General features: G+C 43.3%; 1 protein-coding gene across 1 annotated transcript in view; it reads right to left on the minus strand.

Moving 5' to 3' along the window:
• The window catches only part of KIF5C (kinesin family member 5C), a 152893-nt gene that overhangs the window by 83140 nt on the left and 49717 nt on the right, over window positions 1-20036 (minus strand). Inside the window, exons 2-4 of the mRNA XM_032856096.1 lie at window positions 16444-16534; window positions 8878-8951; window positions 2364-2468 (exon numbers count right to left, since the gene is read on the minus strand). Coding sequence (XP_032711987.1) covers window positions 2364-2468; window positions 8878-8951; window positions 16444-16534 — 270 coding nt within the window. The remainder of the gene's footprint in view (window positions 1-2363; window positions 2469-8877; window positions 8952-16443; window positions 16535-20036) is intronic.

Here is a 20036-nt window from a genome sequence, read left to right on the forward strand (position 1 = left end):
GACCTTGGAAAGACTCACTGCTCCTGAAAACTTCTCCCTGTGGCTGAAATCCTAGGGTCTGTTTGGCCTCTAATCTTACACATTTCTAATTCAGCCTCCTGGTAGCCAACTCAACCATGGTTCCAAACCATTCTGTGCATCTCAAAATTGTCTAGTTTTCACTAAGACTTCTGTTATCTAAGATATGTATACATGTGTCCTTATTTCCACAGATTGCAGAGAAATTAATTACACTAAAAAGGAGTCATAAATTACATATTAGCAAATATGGCAATTAAAATCCGATTCACATTTAATATGAGAAGAGAAAAACCCCTCTGATTTATTAATTTATTTTTACCACAGAAGATACTGGCTGCTTTCGGGGCATGGGGAGGGACGATTGTGGTTTTGTGCGCGTGTGTGTGTGTGTCATTTCAAATACTTTGTGAGACCAGGTGGAAGAAAAATAAATATGTGTTGTTTTGCATTAAGAAAATAACATGTTCAGAAATAATGTTTAAAGCCTCTATGGGGCTCACTTTAAGGAACAGATTTTCAAAACTGCTTTAATCATGCCTCTTTTTCTTGATTAAGCCCGTCACCACTCAGTTCAAAACACGGAACAGTCAATAGCTAGTCTGCTCACTTGCAATTATGATCTATGAAGTAAGTGAGCATAACTACAAACGCAGAAGAGGAAGCCAGGGTGTAAAATTCAGCCCTGAAGACTTGGGTGCTCTTCCTTCTCCTCCTGACCACCCCCCCTTTACCCCCCCACCATGCTGGGGCAGTTTTTATTTTAATAAGATTCTAATACAAGACCCTATTTTGAAGGCAGTAATTGGTTTAACATCTTACTCCAAGATTATTCCATAAGAACCCTACAGGAGTTGAAGGTATTTAAATACAAACAGCCTTAAAGATGGACTAAGCTCCTAAATCTTGATCCCATCAAAGCCAGAGGCTTCTGTATCCTTAGATATAAAGAACCCTGGCAAGGAGGAGAAACCTGTGTTAACCAACAAACGGAGGGAAAAGATTTGTGAAGTAAAAAGACTTCCTGAATCTAATTTATGGAGGGCAAACAGCTGTTGCCTTGTTTTCATATAATTTAGGAAAGGTACATAGCAGAAGTAAGGGCGGAAGTTTAAGATAATGAAAGAGGTGCCGCACATGTTGGTCAGATCAAGAGTCTAATCTCAGCTCTGTGATCATGGTTGTACATTTTTGGAAATATACTAAAAACCGTCAAACTGTACACTTCAAAAAATGAACTTTATGGTACATGAATCATATGAATTATATCTCAATTTTTTAAATTTAAAGATATTTTTAAAGGGGGGGGTCTGGATTTCTTGCTTTTCTACAATCCCTGCGCCCCATGCCTACTAACAAATTTTTGTATCTTGTAACAACTTCCTCTTTTTGCTTAAACAAGTGACTTTCAGTCATGTGAAAACAAATGAGTTCCAATGAATGTATCCCTAATATCCAATGTTATAAATTAACAGCTATAATTAAGAGAAAAAAATTCTCTTTCAATTCAAATTTAAGTTGCAACGAGGTTCTGGCTTAAAAACAAAAACAAGGGACACCTGGGTGGCTCAGTGGGCTAAGCCTCTGCCTTCGGCTCAGGTCATGATCTCAGGGTCCTGGAATCGAGCCCCGAATCGGGCTCTCTGCTCAGCAGGGAGCCTGCTTCCTCCCGTCTCTCTGCCTGCCTCCCTGCCTACTTGTGATCTCTCTGTCAAATAAATAAATAAAATCTTTAAAAAAATAAAATAAAAACAAAAACAGAAACCAGGAAGGATAACGCCCTTCACCAACACTTGTCAGAGCGTACTCCTCAAAACACTAGTCCAGCATACCTCAAAAGGGGAAAAATACGAACACAGTCAAATAAGCTGGAAAACGTAATCTGCTACATGTCCCCTTTGTAGAACTGGATTACATAATAGCATATTTAACTTGTGATGAATTTAACATTGTTCAACAAAACATTTTCCCAGCTTATTTGGCCCCATTAGCCTTTTCCCTGATAGGCCACCTATTAATAATATGAGGGACTGTGTTCCATGGAACACACTTTGGGAAATGCTGTCCTAACGCAATCATGAACACATTCCAGTCATATCTATAGAGATCCACTGGGTAAAGGGTAGAATTCAGATAACTATCCAGATGATTCTATCCTAAATAAGGTTTTTATTTTACTTTGATATTTCCTTAGTATTCACCTGAGTCATTAAATAACTATGGCTTTGCTTACCATAGCATTTCATTTAAAATAGATAAAAAACAATCTTTTATGCATACATACAAAAAGGAAAACGAAAACATTATTTGGGGCCCAGTTTTTCTCTTTAATCAATAGCACTCACCTTGATGTGAAACTCCAAGTTTTCATCCATGGAATAGATGTGGTCAAAGATGTCATGGGCAATCCTTGGGATGATCCCCATGAGTTGAGGGTCATGTAGCTTCCCCTAGTGAGGGAAAAAAACACAAGCACAGGCAGCTAGAGTGCCAGGAAACATGTGGAAGAGAGAAGGAACCAAGCTGGGTTTCATAACAGAACTCCATGGAAGAGGGAGCACCCCCCCCCACACACACACAGTCAGATCCTTGGAGGTCCCCCTGACGTGCCAACAGCCCAAAAGTTCATGGAAATAACTCACCATGTTCCTTTTCACCCAGCAGAAGAGAGTTTGTTCTGTCAGGTTCTGGGGCTTGAAAATATTTTTCTCCAGCTGCCACTCAGGGCAGCAAAATCATTAAATCATTATATGTGGTGAGAGTGTGGGTAGGAAGGAGGAGGGAAGGAAGACAGGAGGTCTGGGATTATATGGTAACTATCACATACTAAATGTGGTTTTTGTTTTGAAATTTTTACAAACTGATCCAAATGTATAAGTCCAAATTAATTTGCTTTAATAAAGCCAACTTGAGAGCTGATAGACATTGATAGACTGATAGTCATCATTGCTCAAAAATTTAACAATAATTATTCTAGGAATACCTTCAGTATCACCTCACAAACCAGTCAAGAAAAGCCGTTTTATCAATTTCTTAAAAATCTGTAATTCCCAGCCTGAAATGTTACAAAAAATTTTTAGCTGGTTTCTTTTTAAATTTTTTGCTATTTCTAATATTTAAGTTCACTTGTAAGATATTCTCTTATTCTTTTATCCCCCTTTTTTCTACCGAAGAGGCCCAGCCCTCCCTTCCCCATGCAGCCAGCAACCATCCTCCAACCCTAAGGGATTTGAGGGATATTTCATCTAAGGGATGAAGGGATAGATGAATTTTTCTGTGATTTGAGTTCTATCACTAAATCCATTTTTAAAGATCCAGATTTGCTGCTTCCGAAGACTTTCAAAAAAATATGCCACGATATCTGAAAGCAATCCCCAAACAAGAGCTCTAGAAGTATTTAAACAGCAGCCTCAGCAAGGACTTCCAGAGACCCTTCCTTACTCCCATGCTCCAAATTCTGTCCTGTTCCCTGTTAAACCACACATCAATGCACAAACACGAAGTCTGCAAGTCTAAAGTAATCATTGGCAAGAAGAGTCTTCAGAAAGTTCTAAAACTCTAGGATCTTCAGAAAGTTCTAAACTCTAGGAAAAATGGAACTGGAAGAAAAGTACAAAACCCATTTACTCTTCTCTCAGCAAACTTTACCAACACTATGACTCACACACTTGTTCTAAAATCTGCCCGACACCTGGAAGATCTGCTTTGTTTTCCTCAGTGAGATCTTCTGTATCCTTCAGGGATTCACCACGTAGTGCCTCTCTGACAGGCTGACTCTGAAGCCAACAATCTGAATTACCAAAAGCAAGAAATCATGTGGACTTAGGCGCTAAGCACTTCCGGTTCTGAATCCTCCTTTGCACACCTGATCCACCTCCCACTCCATTGAAAGCAAGAGAAAAGCTGAATTTAGATACATCTGGGCCCTGGCAAAGCTCTTTTACCTGGGAATGCCCTCGCATGTTAAGGATCCTAAATCCTTTGATGTGTTTATGTGGCTTTTTGACGGTACAGCCCCTGAAGGCAAGATGGCCAGTGCATATGTATTTCTTCCCATTGCTTATGACGCTAAGTACGGTGTCTCCTGCATCGAATTATTGTAGAAGTTAAATTAAGCAGTATAAAGAGAGGGTTAGAAATGATAAATGTTAGCATTATATTATTCAGCTCATATCAGGTTCCCATTAAGCAGTCGTCAAGGTTTATTTGACCTGAAGAGTCTGAAAATACATTTCTATCCCAGGCCATGACTAGAAATCTCAGAAAAACAGCCCTCAATGACTGAGACTCAGGATCTCTCAAATGTTGGTAAGCTTACTTCTCATAGGCCATTGTAAACATAAAATATTGGGCCCCACAGGCTCAGGACTGTGTAAATTGCTGGCAGAAATGACATGGACTGTGAAAACACAGATCTCTGTCCAGTCAAATTTTGTGATACCACTGGGCCAATCCACCTTGGAGATCTGAGGAGTGCCCCCCATGCTCCCCACAGAACCCTTCAATAATCCATCATAATCCTTTAGCTTCTACTCAGTGGTCCACAGACAAAGAAAGATGAGAGATAATCCAAAAGTCATTTATAAATGACTCAAGTCTGTTTCCCTAGATGCTTTCCCTTCCAAAAGATTTATCTTTCAATTGATTCCTAGCTTATACAAATACTGGCATCCCTTTGTTTGCCTTTGTCAGGGTAAGAACCAAGGCAGAACCAGGGATGAGTCTGGGACACTCCCTGTGTTGTTTCCCTGAAGCCCACACCCAAAAATCACATGAGAGGGCAGCACATGTGTATTTGGAGAAGGCGTAAGGATACCTCCCATTCCCATGGTCATGGAAGTACTACTCAAATCTACCACAGGTTTCCAGGCTACGATGCTTGATCTAGCTCATAAACCCAAGTGTGGTGAAAACTGAGCCTTTATGTTCAATAAACTGAGCCTGTCAAGACAATCTGTGTGTGTGTGTGTGTGTGTGTGTGTGTGTGTGTGTGTGTGTTGGTATACGTGGTGTACGGAGTGGATGTGTGTGATGTATATAGTATGTGGGTGTGAGTGGTGTTGGGGGGAGTTTTGATGTGTGTGTTGTGTATGTATGAGATAGACAGGTGTTTCATAAAGGTCTTCACTCCTTCTTGCAAATAAAATACACATCTACACATACGCAGTAGTCACCTTAGGCAATGCAAGGTGGTAAAAAAGCGGAGAGGTGTGGAAATTTAGAGCACAGGAGAGTCCTTTCCAGCTGGGGTGGTATTGGGATGGCTTCGTTGAGGGACGACAAATCTTGAGAGAGGAGGAAGATGAGGATGGGCAAAGGGGATGCAGCAGGGATCTTGAGAGGACAGCAATGTGGCCCACGAACTGAAGAATACTAACCGAGGCTACCTTCCAGATAGCCAGGACAACTTCAGTTGGCTGAAGGATTGGGATGGATTTGGGTAGCAAAGGAATGTCCCACTTCATCATCCTTTTTTCTCTCAGAAAACAAAAAGAACATTTTTCTACTTGTATCCTACATAATCCTCTTCAAAAACTTCTCCCACTTTTGAATGTGGCCTTCTCGGGGCATGTATGAAAGAAGAAACCAGACGCAGGCCATCAGCCATAGAACAAGACTCCCTTTGTTCTAGCCCCAGGTGCCTCCTCAACCTCCCAAGCAGGACAGTTTCCTGAAACACTTAAGATGGGAAAGCAGGCAGCCTGTCAGCTCACACGAGCACCAGTGCACTCGGACAGGCTCATTAAAAATCACTTGGCAGGCTCAGCCCAGCAGTGGGGGGGTTGCGCCATTCCACGGGCTCCAGGTGTCCCTTCGGGCAGAAGGAAAAACAGCGTGTCTCCATCCATCTAAATCTGTGCCAAAGAGGGCCACAAAGCAAAGCCCAAGGCCCACAGAAGCTCTTCCCAGCACCACAGGCCAAACAAAGGTCCAGCCCTCTCTTCCCCATATAGCCAGCACCCCCAGCAGCCCTCCTTCGACCCAGCCCTGGAACACTGGCCGCACATGCCAGGGCCCAGTGTGTGCCAGTGTCCTACCAAGCCTGGCATCAGCACCGTCAAGTGTTTCCTATTTTTACTGAGAATCCACCTTAAATGCTGCATCTTCAGAAGCTAATCTTTCCAATTTTATGTAGGCTTATCTGTTTGTTCTCCTCAATAGAAGGTAATGGAATCACCACTGGATGTCAGACCAAAAATGAGGGGATTAAAATGAAAAACAGCTTTAAAATGTGAGAGCTCTGTCCATTCAGGGAGTTAACATCCCCTTCCAAAAGCCTTTGAAAGATCACAATGTGTGATTCCAAATACATAAAATCCGTTCAGATGGTGCAAGCCCTGCAGTGTTTTGTTTTGTTTTGTTTTGTTTTTTAATTTAATTGCATTCCGGGGTCCTGGATTTTTCAGTCTCCCACAGTCTCTACGACTTCAGCTCGGGGCTTCTCTTTTCCTCTAACATATTCCCTACCTTCTCTTCAATCTATAATTACTGGACAGAAAGAATCAGACTAAGTGTGTGTGTTGGGAAGGGGGGTGTCTAGGAAAGTTCCCAACCCATTCCTTCCTTCTAGGATCTTCGGAAGTCATAGTAAAGAAAAACGCCCCTTGCAATCAACCTTTTAAAACCGATGTGGATGAAAAAACTACAAAATTTGCCTAAATTTACCGTGAGAGTAACCTGCACAGAAGCCAGTTTCCCTAAGGTCCCCAGCTGAGCACGCTGCAGGCCTTGTAAGGCTCATGCTGTGAGAGGCCCAGGGCTCCAGGCGCCCTCATTTAACAAAACACCTCCTATTTTCATTTTAAAGAGCTGGCATTTGTCTTTGCCATCTCCTTACACCCACAGATTAGCCCCTCCCCAACACACACACACACACACACACACACACACACCACAAACTATGATTTTACTCTGGGGACAGGTCTCTCCTTTGATGGTTTACATTTTAAATTTCTGACATTGAGCAAATACCTTGTATTTTCCAAAGATGAATTAATCCCAAAGCTAAAAAGGTCACTCTTGTAAACAGTCCCTATGATTTGGGGGATTCTAACTACCGCATTTTCTGTTGTTATTGTGTATATTGTTTGGTAATGTTCCAAAAACCTAGAGACTGATGGACATCATCATGAGATGCGCCACCCCCCCCCCCACCATGCCTTATGGCCTATGAAGGAGCTTTTGTCATGGGTACTGGAGTTGCTGGTACTTGGGAAATATAGAACTGCAACTTTGCTAGTGCCTGGAAGGTTAAGGGTTTGGGGTCCAGTAAGAGGCAGGCAAGAGGATGTGCCTGCATCTCCAAGGGGTATTGCATGAGAACATGAGATGCGGAGAAGGGCGTGACCAAGGCTCAGGTGCAGGGAACGGTCCTGCTCCGTCCAGAAGCAGTGGTCAACAAATTTCATGCTTCCTTTAATCTGTGCGATCTCGGAGCCACTGTCCCCCATCCCCCTCGAACGGTTGAAAGTGAGTCAACACAACAGAAATAAGATCCCCCCGAGTCACACACACACTTAGAATGTGTGTGAGCAGAACATCAGAGCCCCAAGGGTTTTAGCCTTGTGCCTTTGAAATCTCCTCTTCAATAGGAATGAATCATAAGCTAAAGCAGTTCTGTGGCCAACATCTCTCAGGAACACTCCCAGGAGGGAACCGTAAATGAAAATCCTAAGCTTGAAGGATCAAGGATTCATCTTACCCTGCTGCTTGTAAGCTGAGTTCCCCCAACTTCCTCTGCACAGTGTCTTATAATAACCACTCTTCTACTTCCGCTCACCTGTCAGGCGGGCCCAGCCTATAGAAGAGTATCCGGCCCTGAAGGGCTTACAGGAGGCCATGGCAAAAAAGCAGGAAAAGAAGAGGTAAAGGGGGCCAATTTTATCTGTAAATGTGTCTTGTCTGGAAGACAGCCTGGAAGACAGCCACAGGCTCCACAGCCAACACTCTGAGCTGGGCTCACACCTTCACACCCTCACAGAGGTCAGGTGTGCACGTTAATGACAAAGGAGGCTGCACGCTAGTTCCTACTGTGCATGCAGGGGGCTGGGTACACTGGGATGGCCCAGCCCACACACAGGGTTGGCCCCCGTCACCTCAAGGCTATCAATTTAACAAGTGTTTTATCGAACCCTCCTAGAGGAACAGCCGCTGTTCCATGCACTAGAAACGTGAATAAACAGGTGAAGAAGACAATGATGATCTCTGCGCTAGTGACGCCTACGCTTTATAGGATGGTGAAATTTTGCCTAGTTGTAGGATCTTTAGAATTTTCAACCCAATTTGGAAGCTTAAAATTGTGTGAAATCATCCTATTTTAAGCACTGCCTGCAATTAAAAAATACATACAATAATAATTTTTTTAAAAAATATAAAAACACACGGTGTGCAGGCAGAATAAAAATATGTCTCTGGGCTGAATTTGGTCCATAGGCCAACTTCTTTGCATCTCTGTCCTATGGTTTTTTATTTCCTCTGAGGAAATTCGCCTCCCTAGAGTGGCCCTTCTTAGCATAAATGATTCTCACAGCAGACTTTCTCAGTGAGATTAGGGCCGCAGTCCCTAAGGATACTCACACTACTGTTTAGCTTACTGATGAGTATTTTAAAAGAATGTACTATTACCATTTTGAGAGAGCCACCAACAAAGGATTTTCTTTGAAATTCTGAACTCTTGGGATTTTATTATCATTATTTTGAAACTCCACGATGCCAAAATGAATTGGTCAGACATGACCAGTCCCTTTACCGTCTCTCTCTCACATCACAGTCAGGGGGCTGCAGGCACCCGAATGTGGCTGGTCGTACAGAGCTACTGAGCCACCCGTGGGGATGCTTCCCAGCACGCTGCAATCATACCTCCATGGTATGTGTCTTTCCTGACGAGGTCTGTCCATAGGCAAAAATCGTCCCATTGTAACCTTCAAGGACATCTGCAGGCAAGAAAAAGAAATTAAAATTAACTCATTACTTTGATCGTATGCTTGTGTTGGTTCCATATTTTAAAATTACATATTCCAAATGGCCCATCTCATTTTTCACACAAATGATGTATTTCAACTACATTTGCATTTTAAGTAGAATTGTGAGATAAAAGCAGAAATGAAGGCCTCCACTGTTCCCCAAATAAGAAATGTAGTCACATTCCTACAGAATATATTAATGAAGAGGCAAAAAAAAAAAAAAAAAGAAAAAGAAAGACAGACACTCTCTCCCAGTAATGTCAATATTAAGACAGTTATCGAGCAGTACACTTCCTTTTCAGCAGAAAGATACTCAAGTTTTCTTCTCTAAATTGATCTCCTGAGATCATTTGGAGGAAGAAAAACATTATCCGTGTCCTGACTCTCTGGAGTGAGGTAAAGAATAGAATTTCTTTCCCAAAGATCTGATTTGGGTCAGTTGAAATGCCGGCGCAGGCGAGCTCCTGGGGGAGGTTTTTCAGGAAGGCGGCCCGGAACCCCTTGAGAACGGAGCTAGTCCAGAACTGGGGAGAAGGACAGGGCCCCACTCTGTAAACCCAGCCACACGGGGACAATCCGATCAGCCCAGAAACGCCAGGGCCCTCAAAGTTAAGACCTCTGTTTTTTCAGTGACGGTGCTGGCAGGATGGCCCAGGCCCATCAGCATCGGGAATTTCTTTTAATTACACAATGAGCACACTGTGCAAAGCCCCCCACTCGGCAGGCCGGCTTCCATTTCACACAGGGACAAGGGGAAGCATGCAGACAGATGCTTCTCCACACTGGAGATTATCTGTGGGAATTCCTTCAAAGCAGCTGAGGTGATTAAAATATATTTACCACTCATTTCCCTCAGTCCTCCTTCGTCCGCATCAAATCACCGAAAGGTAAATAGTACATGATTAATATCCCTGACCCAACAGCTGTACATAAGGGAAGGAAGTCTCATTCCTGAAAGGACAGTGGGGGCGATAAGAAATGTACTCACATTCTTACAGAATATGTTAATGAAGAGGCAAAAAAATAATGTGGCAATTCCCTTCACCACCTCTCTGAGGAACCCCCTACTGAGGTGTCCTCTTCAGGGCCCCTGGCTCCTTCCCTCATCAGTCCAGGCCACCAGCTCCAGCTAGTTCAGGCCCTGATTAGGCTGGTTTGTTTGTGGTTTTGATCTCTCCGAATTTCATGCCAGTTAATTTTTGTTGTTTTGTTAGCTTTTCTAAAAATTTTTTCAATTTACATGTTATTGATCTGAGGTTACTAGAGTGTGAACTGGGGTCAGAAATGAAAGTGGGATTTTCCTTCAGGAAGCTTAAAAAAAAAAGAGAGAGAGAGAAAAATTCAGCAGCAGAATTTTTTTTTTTTTTTTTAAATCCTAGCAGCCCTCCAGAGTTTGTGTCAAGCTATATTGAGAGAGAGGAGGGAGAGAGAGAATGTTCACACATATCAAACTTCTGGTAATGGTTTCCTTGGGAACAGAAGCAAAAACTTGAAGACCACAATGTAAGGGTTGGGGGTTCAAGCTTCAGTTTTCACAGAAATGCCAACTTGCTCAGAGAACAGATTCAGAGTGGAGAGCCTCTAAATGGCCATGAATGCAACGTGCTTTGAGGGACACAAAGAAAGAGGCTCCCATCCTGCGGTTGTACCTTTAAAATTCTATATTCATGGCATAAACAGCTCCGGGCAGTTGGAATGCTAGCCACAATCACAGCACTAAAGCTTCTGTTTATCAGAAATCAAACATCTCTCCCTAAACTCAAAGGGCCTCCTTACCTCCAGCCTCAGTGTAGGAGGCACTCTGGGACCTACCAGCCTAGGCATTATTAGATCCGGGGTAAGGAGGCCAAGGCCAAGGGTCCAGCTCCCTCTGCTCCTTCTCACAGGCCGCCGGCGACCCTGCAAGTGCACATGCACGCAGAAGGGGGCGCTGAACAACGTGCTGCACCCTAAAGAAAACCCAGTTCAGAGTCAGAGCCCCACGGACAAGAGAAAACCCGGCACGTTTCCTCTACTGCCACCAAGCAGCGTGGCCGGTGCACCTAAATTGGGCACCCCTGGACAGGGTCCACACCTCTAAACCCAACTTCCCTGGGCAGAATGCACAATCCTACTAACTCCTAGTTAGCTACTGCTGCCAGGACTCCTGCAGGGTGAGGCCTACGACACACACGGGAAAACAAAAGAGCTCAGGGAGAGCACTACTTGTCTTAGAGCAGGGAGCTAAGGAACACAGGAGGCTCTACTTGGAGAATCCTTGACTGTTTGTTGCTGTTATTTCAACACAGAGTGCAATTATTATTATTTTTTTTAAAGGAAAAGAGTACATAAAACTCCATCAGAACAAATGCTGCTTAGTCTTTGAAGTACTATTTACAGTCATGTTACAATTAATTCATTGTTGTAGAACCTATCTCTAGTGTTCAAGGCTGAACAGAGCCGATGCCTTCTTTCAACTCAACTGTGACTTAAATGGTTATTTTTTAAAAAGATAGAAAAAGCTCTTTGAACCCAGTGTTCTCAGTTTTCTTCCAAACTCCAGGTTGTAGGGGTTGGTGTGTTTACCCAGTCTATGTCTGATTATCAGGGGAGAGGAGATGCAGGAGGGAAAGTGAGGGCACACTGTGCATTTGGGTTGGACTGCTGGGATGGAGGAGGCCAGAGCACACGCCCAGGAAAGCAGGATGGGAGAGCACCACGATGAGCCACACAGCAACCCCCACCCAACCCTAATAGAAACAGCCCACAAAAAGGCACTTTCATCACCCTGAATGACAGTTCCTGGGCCCAAGGAAAGCATTTGTTTCAGAGCCTCTCCCGTAGCAGAATGACTATTTCTGTGCACCAGCCGCAGAGCCAGGAACCAGCTCAGCCAGACAGAACCTTGCTTTGTGATGGGCTCTGGCGTGATATGACCTCAGCTCACACCACAAAGCTAGTGGCACCCACAAACACAGCACACATCCATCCGGCAGCCAAGCAAACCCAAAGAGAGGTTCTGCAGCAGGTGGGAAGAGCCTTCTCACCTCCAGAGAGGGGGGCGAACCTTGAAAATACTTCTCGCCTCTCGCTATAGACTTCAGAAGCCAGTTTTCCACCCTAGATTTTGCTAGTTCTGAGTCCAGATCTTCCTAGAGCAGAAGAGTTAATTCTACTATTGGGTAAGAATTTGAGGAGGATGAAATCATACAAGTTCCTGAGAAGGCATGGCCTGTACCAACTCCCCAAATGAAACGGCGGCCTGTCAGTGGCAATAGTGACAGACAAGTCATCCCTGCCTTGGAGCCCTAAGGCTCTGGCTGTCCAACAAACTACTCAAGTAGGCATATGCCTCGAGGCAGCCCTGCTGAACACTAGTGGCAGACCAGAATGGTGGGCCAGCCAGTCTGAAGGGAAGGGCATTCCTGCATCTTCAGAATGGACATGCATCTCACTGTTGGGAGACAGGCAGGGCCACCCCAAGGCCACCCGCCACAATCTCTCCCTCTCTCTCCTCTCTCCTTTTCCCGTGGCCATTCCTATCCCTGTCTTTTTGCAATGCTTGGTTTATAGTCCATGTGGCCTGATAGAAAAGTAACAACTCATAAATAGTTACTAAATGCTCATTATGAGCTCTCCAGAAAAGTGGGAGCAGAATAGTGCAGAAAAATTCAAGGAAGACAGGCAAAACTCAGGCTCAAATTCCAGCCTTACCAACCCCTAACTGACCTGGGCGAGTCATCTAACTTCAAATCCCTCTTTAGTACAATGGAACCAATAATGCCCATACCTCATAAAATTGTTGAGACTTAAAATACGATAACATACGTAAAGTGCATAGATGGTGCCTGACAGATAACAGTACCCAAATAAATATACTTCTTTTTAAGAGGCACATATAATATAATAAAACATATTTATAGTATCTTGAACCTGAAACTTGTCAGTGAATCCACATTGCCTGGAGGATAAAGCCCATCCAATTCCACCGAACTCTGATCTAGCCTATCTTTTTAAGTTCTGGCCCCTCAGTACCTTGTAACACTCTAAGTTGCCCAAACAAGCCATATAATCTGTGTCTTATGATTTTGCTGTTCCTTGTGCCTGTACAGAATGTAGACATATTCTACAGTTTACAGGACCCAGCCTTTCCAAGAAGCCTTCCTTAATTCTCTAAACCTCATCCCCATTCACCAAAATCAGTCCCCTGTGACTTCCTTCTGTGGTTCCACAGCATTCTGCACACAGCCAGTTTAAAGCATGTATTCCCCACAGGTACAAAAACTATGGGTGCCTCCATCTCTTTCCCTATCCGTGAAGCTTTCTGCAGACAGTCTTTTTTTTTTTTTTTAAGATTTATTTATTTGACAGACAGAGATCACAAGCAGGCAGTAAGGCAGGCAGAGAGAGAGAGAGGAAGGGAAGCAGGCTCCCTGCTAAGCAGAGAACCTGATTCAGGGCTCCATCCCAGGACCCTGGAATCATGACCTGAGCCTAAGGTAGAGGCTTTAACCCACTGAGCCACCCAGGCGCCCCTGCAGACAGTCTTATATACCTTGGTGACTCTAATCCCTAGCAGTGCTTACTCTACATGGTAAATACTTACTATCTCTGCATAAAGGAATGGGTAAAAGAAATAACCAAACAAACGAAGCCTAAAGAAATCAGATCTAGAAAACAAGGAACCACCTTCTCTAGCCCTGTACAGTCCACATCAAGTTAATTTGAAAGGCAAATGCCCAGAGTGACTTCTGTAGAGTGGGAAATAGTTCCCCGTACTTCAACAATAGCAAGCAGTAACCATGGTTTTTAATTCCTAGCGCGTCCACAGAAACCTTCCTATTTACCATGCTGAGAGTCACAAATCCTATAAGCTTTTCTGGAAGAAACAAAGAATTCTACATACTCTCTCAGACAACATTTTGAAAAACACACACCAGACAAAGATGGGAATGTGGGAGGTACCAGAATTCTAGAATCAAATGTTTGAAATATGTTTTGAAAAACCCAGTGAAGTTGAAGGGAATGAAAAAACCAAGAGAGGAAAAAAGCTATCCAGTTAAAAGGAGTCTTCATGATCTCAAAAACGTTAAGGGTTCAGAGAGCCTTGAAAGAAACGCTTGCAAGTCCACTACGTTACCATGAATCGTGGGGGCTGCGGTGGCCTTCAGAAGTTATCTGATTGAATTTCTGGCCTCTAGAAAAAGAGACCCCTACAGTGCCACCTTCCTTTCCTGATTTAAATAGGGCTTGTCATGGCAAAAGAAACCTCAGTTGTGAGCTGCCTGGATGGCTCAGTGGGTTAAGCGTCCGCCTTTGGCTCAGGTCACGGTCCCGGGGTCCTGGGATCAAGACCTGCGTCGGGCTCCCTGCTCAGCGGGAAGCCTGCTTCTCCCTCTCCCACTCTTCCTGCTTCTGTTCCCTCTCTCACTGTGTCTCTCTATCTCTGTCAAATAAACAAATAAATAAAATCTTAAAAAAAAAAAAAAGAAAGAAACCTCAGCTGTACCTATTAACTATTCTAAGGAGTTTTTTCTTATACATCTGTGTTTTACCTTGCTGATGCAGAAATAACATGGCCACTTCCCCTCATGCTAGCCTCAGTGGGTATTAAAAAAAGTTAAATTAGGCCTTCATCACCCCCCATTAGTTTCCTTTCAAGGAAGAAGAAAGAACTCTTTGTTACAAAATGAGTATGCTCACATTACATTTACAGCATCTGAAAACTATCTGTTTATCATATCATGTCAGAGCCTAATGTTACCCTAAGTGGTTTTCTTTGTGGCTCACCATATATTGGGCCTCAAGTGACCCAGTTAGGTCCTGTCTTCACAAGAACTTTCCAAGGACTGCCTATTTCTGACATTTCATACTACAGAAAAACCCAAACACTGAAAGAGACCCAACTTCTCTAGTAATGAAGACTGAAAGGTTATGATTGTTTGTTAATCACAGGATTTTTGAAAAAGGGAGTGCATCCATCTGTAATTACAACATCAACTTAGAGATGTGTTGAAATGGACCTCATGCTTAGCACAGCACGTGGTAAATACTATTTGGTTCTGATAATGGAAGGGGAGAGAAAAAGAAGGAAATTATGGCTCACGTGTGATTAATCTTACTTTAATAAAAATAAGGAAGAGTCTGCTAATGGAGAGGAAGGAGGGTTGACTAGCAGCAAACTAGAACAACGCACTCCAGAGAGAGAGAAAACATTTTTAGACAGGAAGAGATACAAGAGAATAGAAGTAGAGAGAAGACAAACATTACCACCAGATATAGGCCCACAGTATTAATTCAAGAGCCCAAATTCAGGCATGTTTTTCTCTTCTGTATCATCTTCCTGTGAAGACCTTCAAAATCAATTGATGTCTGCAACAGGAACATGAATAACCATACACCTCAGCGAGGAACATTACGTGCTGTCTCCTACGCAGGAGCCCAGGGTCAGAACTAATCGAACAGATGCACCCAGGGTTGGCTTTCAGGAATTTCAAATACTTAGGTTAGTCGTCTTCCAAAAACAAGCACGTCTTGCATGACAAGGTGCTTTTTTAATTGTTTTTGCTTTTTTGCTCTTTAAATCTACAGCTACCTATAAAGGTACAAACAGCAGGACATTTGAAAGCACAGGGGCCGTAGCATTCAGAGTTGAAGGTTAAGATATGAAGATGAAAAACAAAGTAGCAGGAGATGCCCCTCAGCTCTGTCCAGATGGCGAGCTCCCCCAAGGCAAGCTCCAGCCTGCCCCTGATTTGAAAGGGCAAGGTAGAGCGATGTGTAAATTGCTTCATCTCCCTGCTGTTATTTTGACGCAGAACCTTCAGGGCCAAGGCTAGTCCCAGAGAAAAGGGTTGATCTCTGAGATGGTTTTAGGCTTCAGGCTATCTATTTGGAGGAACAAATGTTGGTATCTGGGTGGAAAGGTGGAAAGTGGGTTAGACAGAAGTATGTTTAAGAAACGCTGAGTAGCAAGAAGAGCTCAATAACCAACAAGGTAATGTGATTTTATGATGCTGTAGAAAATTCCTTGATGCCTGAGAATTTTCCACGTGTAAGGCTTCTCCCTGAAGAGACAGATGCCCAAAATGAGTCAGCCAAAAACAGACAACTGGAGCATCAGAAATACATATATTTTTGTCTCCTTCAAAGTAAAAAGGAGGTCTTATACCTACAGCAGTATTTTAAAACCATTACAGAAATAGTGTGACCATAGCTTTTAAGCTTCTAGGTGGCAGAATAACTCTGCCAAAAAGGTGACAAAAGAAATAAAGAAATTTCCTTGGCAAGGAGGTATAGAGAGGTGCGAGAACTTGCTTGACATCATAGCAAATCAGAGTCAGAGCTCGGGCTACAATTCAGTGTTTCCAATTAGCAGGCCTCTGCTTATAGTCAAGGCACTTTGAGTCCTAGGCTGCAAATATCACTTAATGTTTTCAATTACTCTGAAAGGCCGGGGAGGAAATAAAGAAATAGCACTTACCTTTGACAATTTGCTTTGCACACGCATTGTAAACCTGCTCTTGGGTCGTGCTGGGAGGCAGCACTCTATCGAAGACATATGGCTTCCCTTGCTAAAAAAGACGAAAGGAAAGGGCAGAGAAAACACATTAGAAGTTTAGGAATAAAAAGCACTAATAGTAGTTAGACCACAGGCACTAAATCACAAACCCTATCCTTGAAGGCATTTCCGTACTAAGGCTAGGGAATTATTACATTGCAAATCCACACGGACAATGGGCATATGTGTTTTGCATATTGAGAATCTGAGAAAGAAAAAAAAGATGTTTTGTTCTTTTTTTTACTTGAAACACATTCTGATGAAAAGTGGGCTGAGGCTTCATTCATTCATTCATTTTGTGAGGCTTCTTCTGAACCAGGGACTAGACTAGAGGATAACCCAACCAGAAGACAGTGCAGCCTATAAAGCATTCAATCAAGTGTGGCCGAAAGCTAATAAACAAGAAGGCAAACACCCAGGGAAACACAAAATGCCTAGGTACAAAATAATGGGACAGAGGGGATGACAGAGAGAGCAAAGCAGGCCTCTCTGAGGAAATGCCAGTTCGGTGGATCTTTAAAGGATCGCAGAAAGACAGAGGCAAGTGAAGAGCCATGGGAGAACAGAGCAGACGGAGCAGAGGTCAGAGCAGGCAGGAAGGGGTCTGGAGTGTTCAAGGAACCAGAGGGTGGCACAAAAAGAGGTGAGAAAGGAAATCAGGAGCCACTTAATACAGGGCACTGTTAGCCAAGAGAATGTGCTTGGATTTTATTCAATGGGAAGACAACATGATCAAATTTAAGAAGCTGCTCTTAATAGGAAGATATTATTGTTTTATATCCCAAAGAATTCCAGTGCTTGCTTTATATGTATACGTGATGCCTTAACTCAGTGGAGGCCTCCAAGTCACAGAGGGTCCTTCTGCACAATAAATCAAGTGACTTCCCCAGGTGTAAGATCTTGGGGTTTGGTCTGACACTGGGCTGTGTGCCGTTCAAGGTAGTAATGGTCAGAAGGGAACGGAAGCAGCTCTTCCTGGTCTATGTGAGCCCTCACCCCCAACCACTCAACGTTCACCAAGGAATTATTGGGTGTTTATATGCCAGGTACAGTTCTGAGGACCATGGAAAGTGGTGGCTGAGACAGACGCAGCCGCTTCCCAGGGAGAACCACCCCTCTCAACAGTGCCTTCTTCCCACCACCACCACCACCACATGGACAAGGGGTGGTCCCCCCCAACCCCTCCCACAGCCTGATCCACCCTCGCAGCCCTTTATCTTCATTTCCCCCAAGTGGTTAGAGGGGCTGGCAGGAGAAGGGCAGGAAAGAGGAGAGCCCAGAGTCTCCTTCACCCTGACTGACCCTGTACCTCCTGTGGCTTGGACACCAGGAAACTCTACCCTAGGGCAGTCTTGCCAATGCCTCAAAAAGATAACTGCACACAAGGGACCCAAAGACAAGGCTTGTTACATCCTATAATCTTCACACAGAGGTACGCAGCTGTCAGACTGGCTTGGTGTTTTCCTCATCCATGACCATGGTGCTGCGCATAGGGAAGGTCCTATGCTTCAGGCGTTGTTTGAGCTTTTAGTCTTTGAAAATGGGATTGAGCCAGCCAGATAAATGAGCTACTTCCAGTTTGGTCTTAGAAGAAATGGATAATTTTGAGGTACCATAAAAAAACTTATTTAAGTAGCCTCCATGCCCAACATGGGGCTTGAACTCACAACCCGAAGATCAAGACCTGAGCCAGAATCAAGAGTTGGGTACTTAATTGATTGAGCCACCCAGGTGTCCCAAGATTTTATTTCTATAAAAAGCAGCAGAATCAGTCATCTTGTTAAAATTATGGAAAGGGGTTATTTTCCAATGTTTTGTTCCCAGCAAGTCTCATTCCATTAGCGAACCAAGTATTTGATTGAATAACCAAGAGAACGTTTCTTACCCCTATCTATTGCCAACTATCTGCCCACTACATTCCTATTAGCCTTATCTATTCATAAAATTAACTAAATGTCAGTAAAGTAAACGGTCAGAATAAACATGTACAGAGTTTGCGTAAGTATTTGTCATCCATTGAACCTTCTTGAAAGAAACTGTAGCTTTGCTTAATTTCAAACAAACCCATTATTTCTCCAAACTTGATAAGAATCGCCAAAACAAACCATCTTGTTTCCAGAACAATCATGATTTGGGTTTTGGAGAAAATGCAATTACTACAGCAGAAAAATGGGCTATTAATTTGTAGTAAATTGTACAAAAAAACAGAAGACCCCCCCAACTTTGCCGTTCAATCTAAATTGTTAGATGGAGTACATTATATATTCACTTGAAGAGAGACCGAAAGCAAGAAATCTCCATTACTCATTTAAATAATATCATTTATCAAGTGACAACTACACTACAACAAGTTTCCATAAACTAAAGTTAACTCCCAAACAAACACTGCCTTCGAGAAGAGAAAATTTAGAAAATGATTTGTTTTGAGGCTTCTCATCGGGACTGGAATATAAAGAAGTTAAAAACGTAAGTGTTTTTGTCTTTTCATACACTGAGTTGGCTATATAGGCTTTTAAGTGAACCTTAGACTCCTGAAATTAAAATTGAGAATTAAAATTTAGTTACAGATTCTTTTCAAGAACTGATTTGTGGTCTAGTCATTCGAGCTATATATAAAACAGCCATTTAACAAAACAACAACAACAAATGACTCTTTGCTGCTTTGGTAATGGTATGAAAATCTCACAAACTGTAAAAAAGACTTCAGGAAACCCCCTCTTTCCTGGCCCCCAGGAGAAGAGAGTCTCCCTGTTTCTGACCCCACTGTGGCTGACGGTTCCTGTGGACAAGCCTTGGGCGCAGCGTGCTCCAGCTGTCACTAAATGTGCAGCTACGGAATACATCTTTCAATTAATGTTTTAATACGGGTGCTAAGTGCTAACAGTCGGAACTTAATGGTGAGGGCTCCGATTTCTCCTGGAGACACTTTCCTTTCCAGGCTCCTCATTAGCATGTGGTTCTGCCATCTCTCTGGCTACTCTCTGCCAGAGTCCTTTGCTGGTATCTCTTTCTGACTTCTAAACGACAATGTGTCCCAGACTCAGACACCTCAGCCTCCTCTCTGTCTACATTCTTGACCTTCACAAAATTTAAATGAACATTTCAGGCTTCAAATCTCACCCATGCTCCAGATTCACATATTCAATCACCCACTGAACATTTCCACTTGGATTTCATTAGCCATCGAAAGCTTAACTGACAAAAAATGAATCATGTTTGAGTAAGGGACCAAAATCATCAAGTGTGTCCCATAGATTCTATATCCCAAATATATCCTAAATGGATCACAACCTCAGCCCACGCCGCCATGGTTTCTCATCTGGACAGCAACGATAGTCCCCTCACTGGTTTCCTTGACACCATTCTTGCTTCTAACAATCCAACTTCCACCTAGCAGCCAGAGTGAGCTTTCCAGAGCTATAAATCCGATGGTATCAAATCCTCCCTTAAAAACCTCCAATGGCTTCTGTTAGACGAGACCCTCTTCACCCCCACCTCCTGCATTCTCTGCCGCC

The sequence above is a fragment of the Lontra canadensis genome, unplaced genomic scaffold, assembly GCF_010015895.1.
Source record: "Lontra canadensis isolate GAN:19392208 unplaced genomic scaffold, GSC_riverotter_1.0 scaffold11, whole genome shotgun sequence".
Lineage (NCBI taxonomy): Eukaryota > Metazoa > Chordata > Mammalia > Carnivora > Mustelidae > Lontra > Lontra canadensis.